Raw genomic sequence first — 26,130 nt, 5'->3', positions numbered from 1 at the left:
TAAATTTTAGTCTAAATTAATAGATTGTTGATATGTATGAGAAGAATGAACAAAAATTGGATAGAACTAGAAAGGAAGGCCTAGGACAGAGTGGGTTGAAGAATGTTAGTTAACAGTCTATGCTCCATTGGGGGTAACAGTCGTGGGTAAGTTAGTAAGCAAAGTAAGTCACTTACCAATCTGTTAGTAATACACCGAATTATTGAACTAGAAATTGTATAGTTATGATATTTAATTAGATCATCTATATATAGATATATACTGTACAATTCTCATTATTTATTTATGATACAATGGAATGTACTAAACTTATTAGAAGTGAAAGTTTTCAATGAATTAAACTGTGTGAATATCAGTTAGTTATTATAAGAATGGGTAGTTTTGTAAATATTCTAATAATCTTTGATAGTTGATTTGATGAATCAATGTAAGTTAGACCATCATGTGAAATCTAGAGATACTAGATGGCCATTTCGTCCTAGTATGGGGACTCGTCAGCAGTGTGTATCCACGATCTTGTATGCGAGACTCGAACCTAGGATATTTAATCTCATGTACAGAGTTGTGGATGTGCATTATTAAGGTGTCCTATACTAGGATGAAACGATTGTTCAATCATTCTCGGTCTTTAATAGTCAATCTCCACAACAACTTCCCCCCTTCGGCACACTACTAACAATGACAATATTTTTGCATTTTCTCAATATTCTTCTAGAAGAAATTTCATTTCCGATTGGTGTTATGTACTACTTATATCTGTGAACATAACTAGCTTATACCAAACATGACGTCTCTTTATGGAGTAAGTCAGACGGAAGACTTTCTTCGATAAGAATAAAACATGAAAAGACCGTTTGCTTCAAACACTATCGCGTTATATACGAAGTGAACGGTACTGAGTTTGAATAACTAAGTGAACGTCAATTCTAGGATACAGGTACATCCAGCTGACGAGTTTCATAATCAATAAAATATTTTGTCATTATGTTTATGGTATTTGTATGAATTACGGATTTCTTTATACTTGATGACTGATTGATTTCAAATTCCATATGCAATATGTTCGTTCGTGTTTATCTAATACTTCTTGGGTAAATTGCGTTATTTCTGGAGTTCCTAACTTGTATTATAATTTAACTACTCCTAATCGTCACAGTGTTCTATATGTGTTATTTGATTGTAAGTAAACTGAAAGATAATTGATTAGATCTAATATACTCCTTATTCACTTCAGGATTGTTGAGTCGGCTTCCGGAGAACTCTAACAGAGCCTCCAGAGGCTCATAAAGAGCCCCAACCAATCAGCGATTAATTAGAAGTTGTGTGAAGTTATGTTACTAAAATAACGAGATCCTGATTGGCTGATTAACACACTGCTACTATGTTAGCATATTCTAGAACTTTCGGTAAAACTCAAGGTCTCTTAATTTACTATAAAATTCCTGTATTTTCTGTACATAAAGAACCCTGTAGTAAAGTGCTTCCGTCACACTTTGTGCCTTTTCTCTGCTCTTCAAGTCGGTGTATAGTTCTAGCTCGGGGGTACGGAACTAGCTTAGGAAAGCGAATATAGCGTTCACAACCGGCCAGACGTAACAAGGATCATTCACGATTTCCATTGTATTTCTTCATAAGATATGACTTTTGGTATTCACTTCCATATTATCTCACAATTTAATATAGTAACCTCTTTAGTTACTTCATTCACACAGTATCTTCGATAATCCTTTAAAACAAAATATATCCACTCGATATCATTTGCTTGTATTTTTCCATTGTTGTTAAGGAGTCAGTAGCTAAGTGGATGACACGATAGAATTTGAACCAAACGGTACTGGATTCTAGTCCCAGAGTGAACATCAACTCTGAGATGCAGATACATCCAGCTGAAGAGTACCGAATAGGACAAGACATGCGTCCTGGATACCAGTGATGACCACTATCCATCTTTGCTGATGCAGATTATGTCCATTTGATTTAAAAGAATAAAAGATTAATGGAGAGAGAGAGAAAAAAATTTTAATCTCCAACTAATTCATTTTCATAGTTATACCATCCGACACAAATAGGTAAACATAAGTACATTTCTAAATTTTTCTTTGATTCAGTCTTACTGTTAGACGAGAATATTATAGAAATCTGATAATTAGAAAGATGTCTAAAATAGATTAACCTGGTGGATTACAAGATTTATCCAAAGGACTAATTATTTCAAGTTCACTAACATGTATTTTGATTGAGATCATGAATGGAACTGAATTCAACTGGATGGCCATTTCGTCTATGTATGGGACTCTTCAATAGTGCGTATATATGACCCCTCCTCTAGGATTCGAACCTAGGATCCTTGATCTCGTTCACGAATGCTTAACCTGTAAACCACTGAACTTCCCAACATGCGACAGTGTTAATGTCTAACATCAACCAATCCACGAATTTGCGCCATCATCTACCATCGCCTTCAGTGAATTACTGCCTCTACAACAGACATGGTTGAATACCCCTGAGAAACTTCATGAATATCAATACTTTCATGATAGAGATCAATTTCTTTAAAAAACACATAAGTCATTAGTCTATTCATTCATCAAAAAAAACATTCATAATTTATTCCATATAAGATTAAACTAAAACTGTAATCAAGTTGAATAATAAAAGAAAAAAGATTAATTTTCTATGAACATGGTAGAAAAATTAATTTCAAAGAAGAAAAAAACGAGAAAAAAGTGAAAAAAACGAAAAAAAATTAGAAAAAGAGGAGAAACAAAAAGAAAAAGCAAAAAAATAGAAAAGCAAAAAAAGAAAAAAGAGAAAAGAGAAAAAGAGAGAAAAAGAAAAAAAGAAAAAAATCGAATAACATTTTTAAAAAAAACGTGTAAATATTAATCATAAAAATTTATCATCAATTTTTCTGGTAATAAATTTACTTTGAAATAAGTTTTTTTTTCTATTTTTACTGTTACTATGCGTTTCTCTCTCTCTCTCTGTCATACACGCACGCATAGACACACAACATACAAGTGAACCTTCACTATGTACATATAAAATAGTTGATTATAATGTGTTCAATAAATTTTGTGGTTAAAGTATTTCGTAGATCCGTTTGTAACTACTTATTAAACATGATAATGGTGATGTTGATGATTTGGATGATGATGATGATTTGGATGATGATGATGATGATGATGATTTGGATGATGATGATGATGATTTGGATGATGATGATGATGATGATTTGGATGATGATGATGATGATGATTTGGATGATGATGATGATTTGGATGATGATGATGATGATTTGGATGATGATGATTTGGATGATGATGATGATTTGGATGATGATGATGATGATTTGGATGATGATGATGATGATTTGGATGATGATGATTTGGATGATGATGATTTGGATGATGATTTGGATGATGATGATAATTCGGATGATGATGATGATGATTTGGATGATGATGATGATGATTTGGATGATGATGATTTGGATGATGATTTGGATGATGATTTGGATGATGATGATTTGGATGATGATGATGATGATGATGATGAATATCGGAAATGAATTTTATACAAAAGATGAAATGATATCATCCTAATAGATGGTTTATTCAATATTGAATTCTTTAAAGGTAATCAACAAGAAATTCATTTAGTAGAAGCTGTAAGTGATTGTTATAACATTTTTGATACAATATAGAATTCCCGACATGAATTACTTCAACAAGTTCTCTTTTCTTATTTCTAGATCGATTCTGACGATAAATACTAAGTGATCATCAATTAGATTTTAGCAAATCAACAAATCGATATCTGATGAATGCTTATTCTCTTCGATGTATATTGCTAGCCAGCACGATATCACTGATTGTACTTTTTTGTATGTTGTACAGTAAAGGATTGTAAACTCTTCATAAACGTGCCTGAATAGATTGTGCAACTAATAGATATAATGATGTGTTGGAACAAACAAGATATTAGCTCCATATGATGTTAGCAACTTCAGGGGTCAGGAGGTTAAGACTTCGCGCGTGAGATCGATAGGTCTTGAGTTTGAATCTTGTGAGTGGAATCGTAGATGCGCACTATTGAGAAGTCTCATACTAAGACGAAATGGCCATCCAGTGATTCCAGGTTTTGAATGATGGAAATCCAGCTTCAATTGACACATGAATTCAACTATTCAAATGACTACAATCACTACCAATTCCCTATTCTGACAAACATTCGTTTTTCTTTAATACCATTTAACATATTACATTTATTACGTAACATATTACATAATCTATTATTTCTATTATAATATAAATTTTAATTGAATGAAAACAGACAATCAACATCTGTTTAATTGTTTTTTTAATAGAATGTTCCCATAATGTTTTTTTAAATTGGACATTATGTAATGATAAGAAACAAATTTTTGGAAGAGAACACCTGGAACTCAAAAACAACTGTCGGTCAACTAACACCGAAGTCGGATTCTTCAATACAAATATCAAGATAGTTCTACTGTATGTGCGAAAGGAACTTGGAGAACTATGAAAGTCATCATCTAGAAGATACAAGTGTCTACGCAAAATAGTTCGGATCCGTTGATCAGACAATATTAGCAACAACCTACTATGGGGGAGAGAACAATCCAGATTTCAGTGGAAGAAGAAATTATGAGGAAGCGCTGAAAGTGGATAGGACAAACATTGAGGAAATCATCCAACAGTGTCACAAGACAAGCCCTCACATGGAATCCTGAAGGCCAAAGGAGGAGAGGAAGACCAAAGAACACATTATTCCGAGAAATGCAGACAGACATGAGAAGAATGAACAAAAGTTGGATAGAACTAGAAAGAAAGGCCGAGGACACAGTGTATTGGAGAATGCTGGTCGGTGGCCTATGCTTTATTGAGGGTAACAGGCGTAAGTTTAAGTTTAAGTAAATATTGAAAATAACAGAATCTGTTTCTCATTTCATTACTGATAAATTGGACATGATGATGATGATTCTCATTACAATATGTCAACAATTGAAGTATTATTGAAGGAGAGATAATGTGGTGTGTGCTACTTAGGTTGACATAAGTAGCATATAACTCTGGTCAGGAATAGAATGTCTGGTAGCAGATGGTTGAAAAGATCGAGGAGGAAAGAATGAGAACAGAAATACTCTAATTTTTCATTTACAAAAGGTTCATTAATTGTCTGAGACTTCATTGTTCCTGCATTTCCATGTAACTCTGTGGTTTTATGTTTAATACACCAGTGTTCTCCTTCATTACAATAATACTAACTATGTTAATTAATCCTAGTTGAGGGCTGTTCAATAAGTCATACACACAATCCAGATGCGAGACTGAAGGTCCTGGGTTCAAGTCGCACGTGCGAGTTCTTGGATGTGCACTTCTGAGGAGTTCCATACTAGATAAAAATGGCCGTCCAGTGCTTCCAGGTATTCAATGGTGGTCTAGTTTTAATCGACTCATTAATTCAACTATTAAATTACTACAACCTCAACGATAATAATCGTCATATGCTCACTAGTGACCAGCTTCAAGTGGTATTTCCAGGAGTTCTAGTGAGAAGCCGTAACCAGTGAAGTTCAACCGTGTCTGTATGAAGCAATGACTCACTGAAGATAATAGTGAATGGCCACGCAGTTTCGTGGATTGATTGAAGTTAGAAATTGACACCGTTAGATGCCGGCAAGTTTAGTGGTCTAGAGATTAAGCGAATCCGTTTAGTGTGCGATCGTGGATACACACGGCTAGCTTCAATTGACTCATGATTTCAACTAAATATATAAAAAATTACTAAAAATCTCCACAAAAAACCCCTTATCATATGCTCACTAGTAGCTAGTTTCATGAGGTATTTCCTAGAGTAACCAGTGGAATTCAACCAGGTCTTTTGGGAGATATTAACTCACTGAAGACATTGGTGAAATGATTTCACAATTTCGTGGATTACTTGAAGTTAGACATTACCACCACTGGATGGCGGCCAGATCAGTGGTCTAGATGTAGAGTGGTCTACTTATATCCATAAAAGTAGTATATGGTGATGGTCAAACATAGAATGTATTTTGGCAGAACACCGATAAGGAAAGAACTGAAATGAAGCGCACTTGGTAGGAAAATACATGAAAAATGAAATTAGAGAAGATGAACTGATATTTACAGAAGGAACAGTTAAGATTGAGACAATTGATTGTTATTTTGCAAATTACCTGTTTGCTGTATAGTTATCAGAATTTAGTGAGATAGTCTGTAATTTGTGCTTAACTACATTCTATTGTCCCCAACTAGTGTTTTATTCACTAGAATCGATGTCGCTGCCAGGAGGTTAAGTACTCACGCACGAGACTGATAGGTCCTAGGTTGGAATCTCGCAAGGCGTGATCGTGGATTCTTACTGCCACTGAGGAATCTCACAATAGAACAAAACAATCATCCAATTCTAGAGTGAGTTATTTCTTTTTTTTGGCATACATCAAAAAAAGTACAGTTATTCACTAATCCATCATTTATTGGGCAATTTGTTTTCAAAATTATTTGTCTACGAATTTTGATTGGTCTAAATTTTTTAACCAATCACATTTCGAGCTTATATATATATAATCCAAAAAAGGTATATAATTGATTGTAATGATAGTTAATCATTGGTTTCTTTCATACATTCGAATGAAAAGTTGAAGTAAACTACTGATAAACCCCCTAATATACATGATATATATTTATACTACTTATTATACTTAAGGAGTATTTCAGTATGAAACTCTTGATAGTCAATTATATGGAATGGATTATAATATGAATCTGGGAAACTAATTGAACTTACCAACCCTGTACCATGTTCCTAATTCATCAGTATATCTTCCTTACTTTATACTTCTCATCTTATATATATTGTATTGGACGTGGTTTCTTCAAATCATCTTCTTCGAATTCATATCATGAATGGAATCCTTCAAATCGATTGCCTTCTTCCTCATCAATACGATCTTCAACGTCATTATCATCATCAGCATCTATTTCATCTATCCTTTCACCTTTATCTTATTCAAGTGATACAAATTCATATGCATATTGGAATTGTCATACTATACCACCTAATATGACATTATGTAAAAGTGTTGGTTATTCACGTATGGTATTACCAAATTTTTTAAATCATGAATCATTACGTGAAGCAATACAACAAGCTAATGTATGGATAGCATTAGTTAATACAGATTGTCATCCTGATATACAACGTTTTCTATGTTCATTATATGCACCAATTTGTTTAAAAAGTCATCAAGAATCTAAAATACCACCATGTTGGGAATTATGTAATCAAGTACGTAATTCATGTTTACCTAGAATGAAATTATTTGGATATGATTGGCCAGATATAGTAAATTGTCAACAATTTCCACGTTTAGTTGAAAGTATGTGTATACCACCACAAGAAAAAAGTACAGGTAAGTAAACTTGAAGTATTCAGTTGTTATATTCAAGGTATTGTTTGCTTGTATCTTCTCATTGTTATTTAAGACTGCTATTGATCAGTCTCTTATTGGTATTTGGGCATTCTGTGCAGATTGACGCGATATTGTCGTAAGTCACTAGTGGAATCTGAGACATGCATTTCGTCCTATTTTGGGATTCATCAGCTGGATGTACCTGCATCCTAGAGTTGATGTACACTCTGGGACTCCAACCTAGTACTGTTCGTTTCAAACGCTATTACGTTATCTACTTAGTTAATGAGTCCTAATAGTCACATGTTATTCACAAGTTGAAAATTCAGCTGCTAATATCTTGAATATTAAACGTGAATGTCATGGAGTTTAGAAAATGATTCATAATTATATATATTATACATGATTTTGTTCCATTATTATCAATCTTGATCTAATTTCTATGATATTTTAATGTGATAATAACCAGCTCAGTGGTCTAGTAGTTAAGCGCTTTGGCGAAAGACTGGTAGATCCTGGGTTCGAATCTAGCGAGGCGGGATCTTGGATACGCACTGCTGAGGAGTCCCACAATAAGACGAAACTGCCGTTCACTGCTTCCACGTTTTCCATGGTGGTCTAGCTTCACTTGATTCATGATCACTAGGTGCAAAGGTTTTAAATTGCGAATGAGATTAGAGTTTATCCTCAGCCGAGTTTAATCAACAATCAGAAATGAATAAGAATTGTAGAATATCTCGAATGATTTGAGCTTACATATTAACATCGTTGAATATTAGGTCAGTAGTCTGAAAATTAAGTTGATTGCATGAGTGACTGAAAATCCTGGGTTGGATTCCCGCGTACAGTATTGTGGGTAAGCACAACTAAAGAGTCTCATAGTATAACAAAACGGTCGTTCAGTGCTTTCAGGTTTTTAATGATAGTCTAGATAATATAATTTCTTGATTTAAACTGATTAGCCCTTATTTTTAGCAAGTTAGTTTTCTACGGGATGGGGTTGCTAACCCCATACCCAATCCCCCTACTTTATTCGGGTTTAGGACCTGTAGTAGCCCTTGGAGGGGCTAGTTTATTTTGTCCATTAATATTGATAAAAGTTAATCACAAACATTTTTGTACATAAATATCAAGTTTAAACATTTTAATGATTAAGATTCATTCAAAGTTTACTAAGTTAAAGTTGGATTGCATGCCGAATAGTTTGTATACACTCATCACATCCATTCATTGTTCTATATCCAACAGGTTCCTTGCTCTCATACTATGATAATCATTTGGCTCTTAGAAGCATTTATTTTTTTAAAATGTGTCGATCCTCATGAGTTGATTAAATCTAGACCATCATGGGAAACCTGGAAACACTGGATGGTTGTTTCGTCTTAATATGTGACTTCTTAGCAGTGGGTATTCAGAATCTCACCTGTGGGACTCGAATCCATGTCATTCGATCTCTCACACGAATGCCTAATCTCTAGACTACTGACTTGGCAATCAACGGTGTTAATATCTAACTATAACTTATATAACTGGTCAATATTTTTACAGAATAAGCTATATAAAAGCATCTTATTAAGTAGTATATAGAACAAATGTAAGAATCAACAATGAATAGACAAATGTGAACTTGATTATTGAATTGAATGAATTAAAATAAATGATTATGTGTAAATAACATTCATACACAAATGATATATGATAGGATGAAGTAGATTTCTGCATGAAGACGATCTACACCCTATTGTATAAGCAGGTGGCTATCAGGACTCATCAGCTAAGTGGATGATTCGATAGCGTTTGAAGCGAATGGTACTGGATTGGAGCTCTAGAATGAACATCAACTCTGATATGCAAGTATATCCAGCTGACAAGTCCTGAATTTCACTACTAGCCACTATCCATCTTCACTGTTTAGTTGTTGTTGTTGTTGGAGTATATATGTAACCTTCTAAGTAAACATTGCAATCAAAATGTAGTTGATAAGCTGTTACAGAGAATCATATCAAAAGCAACAGTTTCTTATCTGTTATGAACACACAACCAATGAATTGTCTTCTTTATTCATTTATCATCAGGTGAATAGGGATGTATTCATTCAGTATATGTACACATGTATTATACAACTCAATAACAATTTTCAGATTTCATTTATTTGTTTGAAATGCGAATAACTTATCCAATAAACAATCGGTCTATTCTTTGTGTAGTCAACATAATGTCAGTTAGTTTATAATGGTGCTAATGTAATTAACTTTAAACAAGATGTCGACTTCAGTCTATCATCATTTGAACAGTTTTTTTGTGGCCCAGGATCTGACTCCAGTTATATCGTATGATTGATTGTTATTGAAATACATATCGTCAATCCTTTTATAAAATTATTTGAATCATAATGGAACAATCCGTCGGATGGATCAGTGAGCAGGGTTGACATGAGGACAAAGTATTGACAAGATAATACGATTTGAGAATGTCCGTATCACTGCTGTACTGGCTTTGATGAATACGTTGAATGAGAGATTAAGTCATTTAAATTAATTGTCGAATAAGTTGGCTACTTAGTTTGTTTGAAGGTCATGTAGAGTTCAAGATATTTACCGCCTGTGCAGATTTGCAGGGTGTGTCGTCATTGAGGATCTTGATTTCTCCTTTGTATATATTGAGACCTATTGATGAAGAGACTACTACTACTACTACATCAGTTGTCTTGATCTGTATTCATTGACTTTATCTATCCATCCATTATAGTTATTGTTTTAAAGTTAAGTCCTCAATTAAGTGCTTTGGGGCAAGACTGGTAGGTCCTGGGTTCGAATGTCGCGAGCGCGGGGTCGTGGATGCGCATTGCTGAGGAATCCCATAATAGGACGAAATGGCCGTCCAGTGCTTCCAGGTTTTCTATGGTGGTCTAGCTTCAATCGACTCATGATTTCAACTATGAAAAAAGAAAAATTTCTTAATCTTCTCCACCCATACCCCTTTTATTTAAAGAAAGTTTTAATTGATGTCTTTATTTTCTTCTTTCTCACTTCTTAATTTGATTTAATCTTAATAACCTATAATTATGTTACCTCTTATTCTAATTTAACTAAACATTCATTGAAATCATGAGTCAATCGAAGTTAGACCATCATGGAAAACCTTAATTAAACATCATTTAGTCCATTCCATTCCATCCAAAATGTTCCTTCCTCTTTACTCAGTCCTATACTACCTACCTACCTACACACATTCATACATACATTCCTTCTGTGACAAACGAAATGACTATAAGTGTTAATAACAATCTTGAGTCAATAACAATTTATGAGTCAATTAAAGCTTGGAAATATTGGACGGTCATTTCACTGCAATATTAGAATCCTTAACAGTGAGTATTTACAATTCCATATGCGCTATTCGAACCCAGTACTCTCAGTCTAGTGACTGAACACTTTAACCTTTAGGTTATAATAGTTTTAATGTCATTCACATAGTTGAATACCTTTATTAAACATCGTTTAATCCATTCCATTCAAAACGCTCCTTCCTCTTTACTCAGTCCTATACGTACCTACCCACATACCTACCTACCTACATGCATACATGCATACATACATTCCTTCTGTGACAAACGAAATGACTATAAGTGTTAATAACAATCATGAGGATTTGTCAACAGTATAGTAAATTGAATAATTGAATTCATGAGTCAATTGAAACTATATTACTACCATTGAAAACCTGGAAATACTGGACAGCCATTTCATTACAGTATTAGAATTCTTAACAGTGACTATTCACAATTCCACATGTGAGATTCGAACCCAATACCCTCAGTCTAATGACTGAACACTTTCACCTTTAGGTCATAGACTTGAAATCTAATGGTTTTAATGTCATTCACATTATTGAATACTGGTTTACTGGTCTATAAGTGTTAATTTAATTTGATAGGCTTATTGAAGTAGATGAGGAAAGAAATTTTAAAAAAATTAATCACTTTAGTTTTTGGTAACAATTTAACTAAAGGGGTTTTTGTGGATATTATAGTAATTTCAATAATTGAGATCATAAGTCAATTGAAGCTAGACCACCATGGAAAACCTAGAAGCACTGACGGCATTGCGCATCCATGATCCCGCCTCGCAAGATTCCAACCTAGGACCTATCAGTTTCACACCAGAGCACTTAACCGCGAGGCAGGATCGTGAATGCACACTACTGAGGAGTCCCATAGTAGGACGAAACGGTCATCCAGTACTTACAGGTTTTCCATGTTGGTCTAGCTTCAATTGACTCATGATTTCAATTATGAAAATACTGAATTCTCCACAAAACTTCTAACGGGTTATAGTTGATTTTTTTTAAAAAAAAGGTAGAACTTATTTACGTTTTGCCACCAAATAAAAATAGAAAGTATTGAACCCCCGTTTTGTCTTAATACAGGACTTCTCAGCACAGTTCATCCACGATCCTACATGAGGAACTTGAACCCAGTAACTTCAAGTCTCGCGCACGAACGCTTAACCTCTAGTCTCACTTAAATTGACTGATGAATTCTACTGCTAAGAAATCACTGCAATCTTTATAAACCCTCATGTGGATCATAAATGTCTAGATTTGTTATTGTTTGGTTCTTGGAAGAATTTTTTTTCATTTATCTAACCATAGTCTTCAAAATTATGTATGTCGTTCTCCCAATAGTTAGCAAACATGATTCTTTCTTTGTAATAGAACAAAAGTGAATGAACTGTTCTATGAAATCTTATTAATTTTCTGAAAACTAACTGTAAATAAATACTCATAGATGATACACTTGTGTACTTTTGTAAAATGCTCTGGTACTGCCAAGAGTGGAGAGAGTTAGCTCTCCCTCTCGAAATGCTCTCATATGGCCATGTGCATACAACCACTGCTAGGGAGGTCCTGCTCATTGCCTTCTCGCACCACGGGTGTTGCTTACGTAATTAAGAGGATGAAAAGCGAATGTCCAAAACTTTAACTCGGTTGGTGGACATGAAGATTCCACCTAGAAGAGTTGGAAAACCCTGATTCCAAACTAATGATGCACATGGAATCCATGATCCTTAGGGAACAAATGGCATATGAGTGAATCATCGGTCACTGACTACTATGAGACTACATCTCCTTACATTGTCTCCACTGCTTTGTGGATTAGACCTTTGGGTCAAAGGCTCCGACTATGACCCCCCTAAGAAGACCGCCTGCTTCGGTCTGATCACCCAGTCAGTATCAAAGCCCTTACACATAATCGAATGATTTATGTTGCATATATCTATTTGGTGTCTCCATGTACCAATGTTTATATGTAAATACTATTCTATAAACAAACAAACACTCTTCTTCAGTCTTTGAAATTATGACAATATGAAATGTTTTGTCAAATTTCATCATTTGTAAAATGTAAAACTGGAACTACTCCCCTAGTTGATTCCCCTTAATTTTTAATTACTAATTTGATATTCATTGATATGGACAGGTGTCATACATAAAGTAATAGTTGATGAATAGTGTCACTATCGTTAGTAACAATATAGGTTAGTATAAATATAAGGGATTTATTTATTTTGAATATATAAACATTGGTACAAGGGGGGCATCAAATACATATATACACCACATAATAACAATAAACCTAGTAGTACTACTAGTTATCACCGATTTATATGATTGTATCTCCTAATGTTGTTCTACTGTCTTGTGGATTAGATCTTCAAGTCAAAGGTTCCTTGCATGCCCCGCCCCCAAGAGAATTACCTGCTTCGGTTTGAGAATCCGGACAGTATCACAGCCCTCACACAAATGTGAGGAAATGTTTGTTTACATCTTAACATACTGTGATGTATGATATTGATGTCGATAGATATAAGTAGTATGTATCATCAATTAAAAGTGAAATACCCTGGAGGTAGAAGTTTAAGAGGATCGAAGAGAAGAGAACGGGAACAGAAAGTAATTAGTATGGAAACGAAAGAACAATAAAGTCTGAGATGACTGATTGACATTTTTGCAAATGAAGTATTCACAGTATGGTTCTCAGTTTTTACTAAGCTATTCTGTAACTTTGTGTTCAAATACATTCAGTTGTTTTCACTTGTGTGCTCACGTTCACTACACGTTTACATCATAATCTGAAATATATAAACATTTGTACTTACTTTTCCTGGATAGCACTTTTTTTAGCGAGTTAGTTTTCTACGGGATGGGGTCGCTAACCCCATGCCCAACCCTCCTCCTTTATCCGGGCTTGGGACTAGTAGTAGCCTCCGAAGGAGCTACAGGAGGAGTCATATTCCCCAGTACTATTCAGAATTTATTGAAGATTGAAGTCTAACAACTAACTGTGTTAGACAGTCACTAGATAATGTGTATTGATATTATTATAATTGGAGAGAATCGACTAGAATCCATGGGTTTAGATTCCATACTAATTAGCGGCTATCAACAAAATATTTGGGATATATTGAGAATACTGATGATTGAATTCCCATCGACTTCCTTCACTTACCTAGTACATATAATTCAACCTAAAATCAAACTTAAGACTAGTCACTAATTTCTCACGATATATTGCAATCTTGTTTCTGAGATATTGGTTGGAGATAGTTGACAGGCAAACCTAAACCTAGGTATTGTGCTATATGACACTAGTTAGCAAGGTGTACCCGTAATCTTGACTAAAGTGAAGCTTCCTGATCTATTCAACTCCGTGTCACCCAACTTCACAATCGGAGACATTACCACTGAGCTGTCCAAGCCTCGATTGACCTCTTGTAGGACTGAGGTGTAGCGAGAAAAGATTAGTTCAATAATAATGATGATTTACTTGTCGAAGATTATTCGGTTTACAATTTTCATCTAACAGCTTTCATCTGACTTGGTAGAGCTTCATTATATAATAGTTTTGTACCTAATATATCATTTCATATAATTAGGAGTAAGTCCACCAGATTATCTGGTACGGCTGAGAGTGGAGAGAGTCCGCTCTTCCTCTCCAAATGCTCTCGTATGGCCACGCGTATATAGCCTCTGCCAGTGAAGTCCTACTTACTGCATTTTCGAACCACGAGTGTTGTTTAACGAAATCGAGAGGACGAAAAGTGAATGTCCAGTGCTTTAACCCGGTTGGTGGACACTGAAAGTCCTCCTAGTACATATGAGCTCCAGTATCCTGAGATGACAAATGGCGTATGAACCGATTTTTGGTTACCGGCTACCATGGGACTGAATCTCCTTATGTTGTATCCACTGCCTTGTGGATCCGACCTTTGAGTCAAAGGCTCCGTTTGTGGCTCGCTAAGTAAACCGCATGCTTCGATCTTGGCATCCGTTCAGTATCACACTCCTCACATTAATCAAATATGATTTGTGTGGTGCATATATATCTAGGGCCCATTTGTACCAATATTTATGTGTTTAAATAAATAAATAGAAGTAAGTCATCTTCTTGATAGAGTTTTATTCTCTGAGCTAGATGGTTTATAGTTGAAAGCATGAGTCAATTAAAACTAGACCACTAAGGAAAACCTGGAAGCACCGGACGGCTGTTTCATCCTATTGTGGGACTCCTCAGCAGTGCGCATTCACGACCTCGCCTCACGAGATTCGAACCCATGGAGCTTTCATCATTCTTCTAAACGATATCATCAGTACAAACTTCAGATAGAATTTCTGTAGTATATATGACTTTACTATTTATTTACTATTCAAGGAAACTAAATCAGACACTTAGTTAATATAAAAAAGTAACCAAGGAAAAGAGAAAAAAAAATGGAGAAAACCCCATTCATGGAAATCAGACATAAACTTGACTAATTTAAGGACAGAAGAAAAAAACAGTAGATCAGTCACATGCTGTTTTATATTCTATTATTACAATGATTTATTATGGGACATTTTTTTGTTTTGTCCTTACGATTTACTGTTTTATGTCTAGATTATTTGTTACCTTCTTAACATAATGACATAGGTAATCATCATATGATGGTGATTAACAGTAGTATCCAAGAGATATGTGTTGTTCGTCGGTCACGGCCCGAATAGCTTAGTGGTAACGTCTCTGATCGTGAAGCTGAGTGACACGGGATAGGATCGAATCCGTCAGGGAGCATCAGTTCCCTCAAGATTACAACAGGTACACCTTGCTAACAAGTGCCAAGTAACACGAAACCAAGGTTCAGGGTTTCCTGTTGATCACCTCAAATCACCATCTTATCTCAACATAGTTCATACAATGTCGAGCCACCTAAACTAGTGGCCATATTGCAACTTGATCGATATCATTCGATCAGCACTAAGACGGACTTGACATGCATGACATTGATCACTACCCAGTGATCAGTCAATTGTGATTTCGTTCTAGTTGAGATTAATCAGTTGAATGTACTTGTATCCTAGAGTTGAATGTTCACTTTGAAAATCCACTGCTAGTCATCGTTCGTTTCTGCTTATTAATGTCTAAGACTTAATGGAAGTATCGAGGTAGTTTGTATGGGATATATATATATATATGTTAAAAAGAGATTGATCAATTTCCTCAGGTTTTTGTGAAACACATTTATTACTTATAATGTCAAATACTTACTTACTATACTTGCTTACGCCTGTTACTTCCAATGGAACATAGACCTCCCACCAGCATTCTCCAACCCACTCTGTCCTGGGCCTTCATTTCTAGTTCTATCCAATTTTTGTTCATTCTTCTCATGTCTGTCTCCATTTCTCAGGGTGATGTGTTCTTTGATCTTCCTCTACTCCTTTGGCCTTCAGGATTCCATATGTGAGCTTGCCTTGTAACGCAGTTGGGTGCTTTCCTCAATGTATGTCTTATCCACTTTCAGCGCTTATTCCCGATTTCTTCCTCCACTGGAATCTGATTTGTTCTCTTCCGTAGTAGGTTGTTGCTGATAGTGTCTGGCCAACGGATCCGAAGTATCTCGCGTAGGCAACTGTTAATAAACACCTGTAACTTCTGGATGATGGCTTTCGTAATTTTCAATGTCTCCGCCCCATACAGTAGAACTGTGTTGAAATTTGTATTGAAAGTTCTGATCTTGGTATTGGTTGACAGACAGTTGTTTTTGAGTTCCAGATGTTCTTCAATTGTAATAATTACCAAACTATGGGAATAAAACTAGATCACATTACATCATATATATAAATAGGAGACCAATGGTTGATTGACATGAGTCTGGAACAGATATGACTTTCAAAACTCTTCTCGTCTAATGAGATTTAGACAGTCGAGTAACATAACCAGTTTTCAAGGAAAATGAATTTTTGACATTACGTTGGGGACATACACTTATCAGTGTGATTTAGTATTGTTGACTTGAATCTTCTCCTTGATGTTTAGGACTGCAATTGATCAGTCTCTTTTTGATATATTTGCATCATGTAAGGATTGCTTTTATATTGTCTTAAGTCATAAACAGTATAAACAGAGATGAATGGTGGTTAGCAGTGGTAGCTAGGACTCGTTTTTCGTCCTATTTGGGACTCGTCAACTGTATGTACCTGTATCCCAGAGTTAATGTTCACTTCAGGACAATGTTTTATATGTAGATTTTCGGAATTTCAGTTAACGTCACAATATTTAGATTTATTAGAATTTCAGTTTTACTTACTCGCTTTCTTTCTTTTAACGTCGTTCTTCCACCCTCCCCCCCAATCCCAAAATGGAACTTCTGTTGAATTTTAACTACTTATGAGTAATATAGAATTTTAAATAAAAGGTCCTGGTATTTGATACAATGAGAAATAGTATTTTTGATAGTGTCACGTTTAATGATATTGATGTTTCAATGAACATCATTAGCACAAACATCAGAATCATCAAACTAGTTTACTGTATGTATGTGATGATAATTGAAGTTTTCGAAGTTATTATAAGCTTTATCCTATACACTTCCCTAATAGTTATTCAATAAGGATTATCTAGGTGATCCAAAGCTTAATTCTTCACGTTTAAGTGCCCAGTATTCGATGAGTACATTGACCAAAAGCTATAAAGTAGTCAACCGGGGTTCAATACTTGAAATGCCACTACTCAACTGTTTTTAGATTTCTTTTGTTCGAAAACATACACACTAAGAGTCAGTCATTCATATGCACTGAAATTAAGGATAGACCAAGAATGATAATGTATTCCACAAATGTAACACCTTCCAGGAATTTCAATAAGAACCATATACTTATGAAAACTTCAATAGGTGAACGTTTAATACCTTATTAAAAGGAACAGTTATTTATCTTTCTGATCTTTTATAGTTGAATTCATGAGTCAATTAACGCTAGACTACTATGGGAAACCTAGAAGCACTGCACGGCCGTCTTGTCCTCTTGTCGGACTTCTCAGAAGTGCGCATCTACGATTTTGCCTCACTAAATTTAAACTCAGGACCTACCAGTTTCGCGCGCGAGCGCTTTACTTCTAGACTGTTGAGCCGCCATTCAATTGTGTTAATGTCTTACTTCTAGTATTGTTTGTTACATATAAAACGCGTGTTTGTAATTTAATGTTATAGACTGTATTGTTGTCAGAAAACCATTGTGGGGATTGTTGACATTGAGATTGAGATCATGAATCGATTAATGTTAGATCACCATTAAAAACCTAAAAGCATTAGATGGTCATTTCATCTTAATATGATCCTCATCAGAAGTATGTATCCACGATTCAAAACCAAACGTACTTGAATCCAGGATCTTCAGTCTCGTTACAGAACACTTAACCTTTAGACCATTGAACTTGCTAACATCCAACGATGTTGATGTCTAGCTTCGAACCCAGGCATACGAGATCGTGGATACGCACTTCTGAAGAATCCAATACTAGGATCTATTAATAATATTCCATTCAAACTGATTCATTGATTGAATAGTTTGAACAATCTATAGGTTCAAATTCACTTAGTATTAATTGTTTGTATCTTCCCATTGATGTTTAGGACTGCAACTAGTCAGTCTCTTATTGTCATATGCGCATATACTGTGCGTATTGCCTCCATATAGCCTAAATTCACAAGCACTGTAAGCAAAGATGGAAACATCAATGGGAAGATTTAAACAACTAATACTAAGTGAATTTAAACTTCACCTCATTGAACAAACAAGTCACTATTAGGACTCAGTAACTAAGTGAATAACGTGATAGTGTTTAAAGCGAACAATACAGGGTTCGAGTCCCATAGTGAACATCAACCCTGATATACAGCTACATTCAACTGACGATTTCCAAATAGGACAAAGTGACGCGCTTCTAACTGGATTCCACTACTAGCCATTATCCATCTTTGTTTACAATCTATAGATTCATTTCACAATAAACTTTGTTTGTATTGTCCATTGAATGTCTTGTGCTTACTAAACTTATTGTATCCACGAGACTATACATATATATATGTATATATAATCATGACTATTACATAAGTGGTTAGTTTATTATGACCTAATACATTTGTACAAACTATATTACTTAATACATATAGATAGACAATATGATTATTTGTTATTTTACTTCATTTAACATCAAAGAAATATACCGCCAAAATGTGTATTTTGTTTTCTCTCTCTCTCTCTCTCTCACTCCTTCATGTCTTGGTCATTGTTGTTACAGTGTGTGTATTTTATATTTTTGTATTTTTATCTTCTGTCTATCGTTTCTTTCTTTCTTTCTTTCCTTTTTTTTTCTTGGATTGTTTGACAAAGGTTGAAGTGTGTTTTTATGATACTTTGGGTACAATTGAGTGTTTTGTTTCTCATTTGTTTTACAACTTTCCCCTATCTACCTACCTACCTACTTACCTACCGAGTTACCTACCTACTACCTACCGAGTTACCTACCTACCTACCGACTTACCCACCTACCTACCCCAAACCTTCTCTGATTATCATTCACATATCCATGTATATATACCTTAGTGATTTAAAAAAAGCCTACCTAACTGTTGTTTAATAGTTTCTATTCGTATTGAATTATTCAACTGTCAATGTAAAAAAAAGAATGAATGAATCAACATAATGAAGTAGAACAACAACAAGAACAACAACAACGAGAACTAAAGGTAAACAAATCATGGAATACCGAAAGTCATATAGAATGAATAGAGATACCTTTCATAATAGTTGTATGGGAAAATATATTTCCTCTTTTTCAACACTGTTCTTTGTTTATTTTAGATAATATATGATTGAATATAATCCATTCAGTTGAATAACTTTACTTTGTAGGAAAAAAGATTTTAACTAATAGGAATTGATGATTTGATTAAAGCTAGATCATCATGGAAAACCTGGGATTCCTCAAAGGTGCGCATCCATGATCCCGTGTGTGGGACTTGAACTTAAGACCATTGGTATCTCGCTTGAATGCTCAAGTTCTAGTCGATTGATTCGTGACCACGGAAGTCTAATCTGTGTCAGATAGAAACAAGTAACTATCTCAGACAATAGATGAATGGTTGAGTAACGTCATGGAGTGATTGAAGTTAGGCACTAATACTGTTGGATGCTGGTAAGTTCATTGATTTAGAGATTTGTAGTTCGCACACGAGACTGAAGGCTCTGGGTTCGAGTCCGTTTGGTGTTGGATCGTTGATGGGCACTTTTAAAGAGTCACATACTAAAACGAAATGGCTTTCCAGTACTCCAAGGTTTTCAATGATGGTCTAGCTTACATCGACTCATGAATTCAATCATTAAAAATGAAATAATACTCATTGAGTAGTTATGTTACGTAATAATTATATAGTGATATATTGATTATAAAATAACATTTAGCAATTATAAGGAAGAGGATTATAATAATTAAAGTGATTATTTGAAAATCAAGTAGTTGTCATGTTACATAATTTATAAAAAGAACTAATGAAATATTCAGTATTTTCGTAGACATAAACACCGTTGGATGCCGGCCAGATCAGTGGTCTATCGGTTAAGTGCTCGCTCGCGAGACTGGTAAGTCCTGGGTTCGAATCTCGCGAGTGCGGGATCGTGGATGTGCACTGCTGAGGAGTCCCCCAATAGGACGAATCGGCCGTCCAGTGATTGCAGGTTTTCCATGGTAGTCTAGCTTCAGCTTACTCAACTATATAAAAAGTTTCGTAAGAATTAAGGTACGAATGTTGAGAATAAGTAGAATGCAAAAAGTGTGAGAAATTCGAAAATAGTTTATCAGAGTCCTGTTATCAACTCATTCCCAGAACGTTGTCAAAAGTAGCGAGATTGGTTGTACAAACTACTTTTGGATGTAAAGGTTTGGTTTGTGACATATGGATTCGAATAGCTTCATTGATGTGATAAAGATGAACACGTAAACCATGTGGCGAATTTGATAGAATATGATGGATAACCTAAAAAGCATTATTCAAGTCAACTGGATGACCTGTATTCACCACCAAATGAATGAGAATAAAACTCTTAATCACTCATACATGTTCTTTGCTTAACCAGGACGGTTGGTGTTCTGTTATTCCTTGACAAACTTGCCGAATTGTACGCCCTATATAACTGGCTCCACAGGAGCAGTTAAATTGGTAAATACACATAGATGTGGCGAATTCATACAATCTGTCTTTATTAACCGTTCTTATTGTGGGACGGTTGTAGAAGATGGTACTCAGTCTGACTTAATTAAATGTTTTCTGTACTGCCTTTTTTAACCTTTGTGTCAAGATTTCTTTCGTAGTATCATTTAAGAATTGTAATTGTAAGAACAATATCTTCTTCGGAACGATAGGTAGCCTTGTCTTTCTTTTCATCTCCTTCATGTGTTTGTCGATGAATATCACTGAGTATCCATTCCTACTAAACAAGTTACAAATATTAACCAATTTATCTAAAATAATGTCATCCGAACAAACCATTCTAGTACGATGAATCAGTATCAAGTTTCTTTTGTGATAAGATGGTGGTTGGAGGTGGTCAACAGGAAACCCTGAACCCGGGTTTCGTGCTACTTGGAACTCGTCAGAGAGTGGTACCTGTTGTAATCTTGAGGGGACTGATGCTCCCTGACGGACTCGATCCCGTGTCACTCAGCTTCACAGTCAGAGACGTTACCACTAAGCTACTCGGGCCGCGACCAACCTTTTGTAGGACTGAGTTGTAATCACAATTGATTGATCACTGGGTGGTAATCAATTTCATGCGTGTCAAGTCCCTCTTAGTGCTGATCGAATGCTATCGATCAAGTTGCAATGTGGTCAGTAGTCTAGGTGGCTTGACACTGTATGAACTATGTTGAGATAAGATGGTGGTTGGAGGTGGTCATCAGGAAACCCTCAACCCGGGTTTCATGCTACTTGGCACTTGTCAGCAAGGTGTACCTATAATCTTGAGGGAACTGATGCTCCCTGACGGATTCGATCCTATCCCGTGTCACTCAGCTTCACGATCAGAGACGTTACCACTGAGATTCATTTGTATTTGATTGGTACTGCACTATAGAAATAAGTGTATTGCCCAACTGTAGACTTTCTATGTAACCCTCTTTTCTATGTTCCATCTACTCTTCTAGTTAGTTGGACATCCAGAAACGATATACTATCATTCTGTTCATCCAGTAGTGTAAAAATAGTTGATGGATGGATATTATTAAATATATTAAGTATGTTTTCCTTTACATGTCCTTTTTCTAATACTATAAAAGTCTCATCTATATAGCGATAGTAAGTGTTAGATGATTGATTGTGTCTTAAAGTGATCGATTTTCTAGTTTTGCAAGAAAAATATCTACTATTAGATGAACCAATGGTGACTCCATGGCTACCTCATCCAATTAGGAGGAACATGGTGAAGCCTAGTAGGCCCTTATGGGAGAAGAGTGCTACATCGAAGCATGGCACAACTACCGGGGCGGGATAGCTGTTTTTGCACTGTTTACGCAGAACCATTACATAACACTCTCATCCGGTTTTTTTGTTTTTTGGACAGACTCATTTTTTACCATCTTTTCGAACCCTCAATAGTTATGAAATGACTCTTTGTAGCATTCGTAATCGTTTGCGGGTATAAGTAGAGCGGTTGATTAGTCCGATCTCCACCACCCACATTACCGCTCACGTTAGTACATGGGATAGTTGCCATGATCCAGGAGGCACGGCAAAGACGTGTGAATCGGATTTTGCCTCCCAATGTGTTCATTAGGTATTTTTCAATCCTTTCTGCCATGTCATTCTTTATTATCAGTTTCTTAAATTCACTCTTACCATTTAAAAGGACCTTCATCCTGTCTGAATAGTTGTTTTTATTCATGATTACTACACTACAACCTTTGTCTGGTTTCGTGATTAATAAACTGTCATCAGTTTTAAGTTTCCTTAAACGTTTCTTAGGTTTATTCATCCAAATCTCTCTCAAATTAGGTTCACTAGTGTTGATTTAAAACTTCTGACATTATCTTAAAGTCACAAAACCTAGGGTCTAGTAATAACGTTTCTAAATCAGTTGTGTACGTACTGACCTGGACTATGCTATGACTGATTGACTGACTATTTTTGTATGTTTTTATTACTTTTATCATGGAGTTTTGTTCTCTGAGCTGGATGATTTGGTCGTAGAGCACCCGAAGTTTGTGCTAATGATATCGTTCAAAAGAACGATGAAAGCACCGCGACTAAACCATCCAGTTCAGAGAACAAAACTCCATCAAAATCATCCACTTGAGCTACAAATCTTCTCCACTATCTTATTTTCATCAACATTGTTATCATCATAATAAGTTTACTGGCGTTTTTTTTGAGCATTTATTATCATAGTTAAAATCATGAGTCAATTGAAGGTAAGCCACCATGGAGAACCTGGAAGTACTGGACAGCCGTTTCGTCCTATTATGGGACTCCTCAGCAGTGCGCGTTCACGATCCCGCACTCGCGAGATTCAAACCCAGGACCTACCAGTCTCGAGCTAGAACACTTAAACGATAGACTACTGAGCCGGGTTCGAATCTCGCGAGTGCGGGATCGTGGATGCGCACTGCTGAGGAGTCCCACAATAGGACAAAACGTTCTATTGTGGAACTCCTTAGCAATGCGCATTAACACCGTTGGATGCCAGCTCAGTGGTCTATCGATTAAGTGCTCTAGCGCAAGACTGGTAAGTCCTGGGTTCGAATCTCGTGAGGCGGGATCGTGGATACACACTGCCGCCTAGTGCTTCCAGGTTTTCCATGGTGTGTGCTTTTTTTCACCTCATCATATAGTTAGACAGTTTATAAATGATATAAAACTTATTACAGGATTACAAATGTCTAGTGAGATTACAATAGGGATACATACAAACACAAACACATACACACACATTCATAAATGAAACAAAACTCTTCACAGTAGGTTTTACTGAAAAATAATGGTCATTTTAAATAAATAAAAAAAGAAACTAACTAACCAACTTACTAACCCCCTACTGAGATAGATTATTTAATTTAATAAATCAGTATGCGGAGGGGTGGACAGGGGGGTAGGGGGGAGGTTGTAGAGATTGTAATGATTTCAATTCAATCGTTTAAATCATACATTTCTCTAAGATAGATTGTTACCATTGAACACATTGGAAGCATTGAATGGTCGTTTGGTCCTAGTATGAATTTAACTAAAAAAAATAAAACAATTCTGATGTTGAAATTATACAATAATCATGATATGTAAACAATTCTATCATTTCCAAGTATTCATTTGTATAAAAATAGATATTTTTTAAAAGTTATAAATATGAAAAGATGGATAGGGCCTGGCTGTGGAATCTAAGATGAACGGAACTTTGTTCTATTTGGGATTCGTCAGTTAGCCAATATCTAGGCCGATAGCTTCTGTGTACGAATCTCGCGAGATGAGATCGTCGATACTCACTGCTGAGGAGTCCCACAAATAGGACGAAACGGCGGTCCATTGCTTTCAGCTTTTCCATGGTGGTCTAGCTTCTATTGACTCATGATCTTAACTATTGAAATTACCATGATATCCACAAAAACCTCTTTTGATATTATTCAACATATGCTCACTAGTGACTGACTTCAAGAGGTATTTCCTACAATTCTAGTGAGAAACAGTGACCAGTGGAATTCAACCAGATCTGTTGTGAGATAGTAACTCACTAAAGACATCAATGGATATGTCGCTCAATTTCGCGGATTGGTTGAAGTTAGACATTAACACCGTTGGATGTCGGCAAGTTCAGTGGTGTAGTGATTGAACGCTCTTATGCGAGACTGGTAGGTCCTGGGTTCAAATCTCGCGAGGTGAGATCGTCGATACGCACTGCTGAAGAGTCCCACAATAGGACGTGACGGCCGTCCAGTGCTTTCAGGTTTTCCATGATGGTCTAGCTTCAATTGACCCGTGATCCCAAATATTAAAAATAATTTTGATAAACTTATCCACTACTAATTGTCTTTCATTTTTCCCATTTGTTTTACCTTTTTTTTGTTTCTTTCAGCTGTAACATGTGTACCTTGTGAACAAGCAATTACTTTAGAAAATATTGCTAGTAGTTATTGTATGGCTGATGTAGGTGAGTATGGATTGATTATTTCCTATATGTACTATGAAGATTCAATATGAGTTTAATACTTGTTTACCTTTATATATTGATATGATTGAGATGTGGGGGGGGGAAGGAAGTGCTAGAAACTATGTAGTCTTATATAATTGTTGAAAGCGTGAGTCAATTAAAGCTAGACCACCATGGAAATCCTGGAAGCACTGAATGGCCGCATCGTCCGATTGTGGGACTCCTCAGTAGTGCGCATCCACGATCCCGTACTAAATTTCCACGAAAGCCGTTCTGATAGTTTATATAATTGTGTTATTCCATTTTAAAGCCCATATGAAATTCATTAATATGATAATTTCAAAGGATTATAGACTAGTCAACTATATACACTTGTATACTATTTCTAGAGTCTCTTTCATATATGGGCCCGTTACTTATCACTGAAAACGTTAATAATTAACTGTGTTATAAGTAGAATGGAGGTTTGTGGAGATTAAAATGATTTTAATAGTTGAATTCGTGAGTTGACGTAAGCTAGACCATCATTGAAAACCTGGGTGTACTGGAAGGCCATTACATCCTAGTATGTAACTCCTCAATAGTGCACATTCACGATCCTTCATTTGGGACTCGTAACCAGCGCCTTCAGTCTCGCATGTGAACACTTAACCTTTGAACCATTGAACTTGTTAACATTTAACGGTGTTATTATTTTTTTTCAATCGCTCCATGATGTTTCTTAACCATTCATCCATTGTCTGAGGTAGATACCTGAGTTACAATTGACAGATCCTGTAAGACTGACATTAATTGTATTCGAAATAATCTTGATTAAATACTATTTCGAAAGCTTTTGTTCTAAATTATCCAACTACCTATGGTAAATGAATGCTTAGAAACAGTATTCAACATCAATCTCGTTTTAGAATTGAGATTAATTATTTTCTTAATTCTTTAACCACTTAGAGAGTGGGGATTTATGGAGATTGGAATAACTTTAACAGTTGAATTAATGAGTCGATCTAAGCTAGAGCACCATTGAAAACCTGGAAGCATTGAACGGTTGTGTCATCCCAGTTGGATGCCAGATCAGTGGTCTGGCGGTTAAATGTTCGCACACGAGACTGAAGGTCATGGGTTCGAGTCCCTTTAATATGGGATCGTCGATGTATACT

The 26,130-nt window shown here is 35.6% G+C and overlaps 2 protein-coding genes across 2 annotated transcripts in view; one reads left to right on the top strand and one right to left on the bottom strand.

The window, feature by feature from the left end:
• Positions 1–3,081: 3,081 nt before the first annotated feature.
• Positions 3,082–3,600, bottom strand: Smp_205230 (unnamed protein product; the record flags this gene model as incomplete). The annotated part of the gene is made up of 1 exon (XM_018790754.1): positions 3,082–3,600. The coding sequence occupies one exon, from the start codon at positions 3,598–3,600 to the stop codon at positions 3,082–3,084; it is 519 nt and encodes a 172-aa protein (XP_018647392.1).
• Positions 3,601–6,849: 3,249 nt separating this feature from the next.
• Positions 6,850–26,130, top strand: part of Smp_068680 (secreted frizzled-related protein) — a gene marked incomplete at both ends in the record, with an annotated part of 31,913 nt that continues 12,632 nt past the window's right edge. The window contains one exon of the mRNA XM_018790743.1: positions 6,850–7,462. Within this exon, the coding sequence (XP_018647391.1) occupies positions 6,850–7,462 (613 nt within the window). The remainder of the gene's footprint in view (positions 7,463–26,130) is intronic.

The sequence above is a fragment of the Schistosoma mansoni genome, assembly GCF_000237925.1.
Source record: "Schistosoma mansoni, WGS project CABG00000000 data, supercontig 0262, strain Puerto Rico, whole genome shotgun sequence".
In the NCBI taxonomy this organism is placed as follows: domain Eukaryota; kingdom Metazoa; phylum Platyhelminthes; class Trematoda; order Strigeidida; family Schistosomatidae; genus Schistosoma; species Schistosoma mansoni.
Note: the sequence above shows the minus strand (reverse complement) of the source record. Positions and strands in the feature narration are given on the sequence as shown.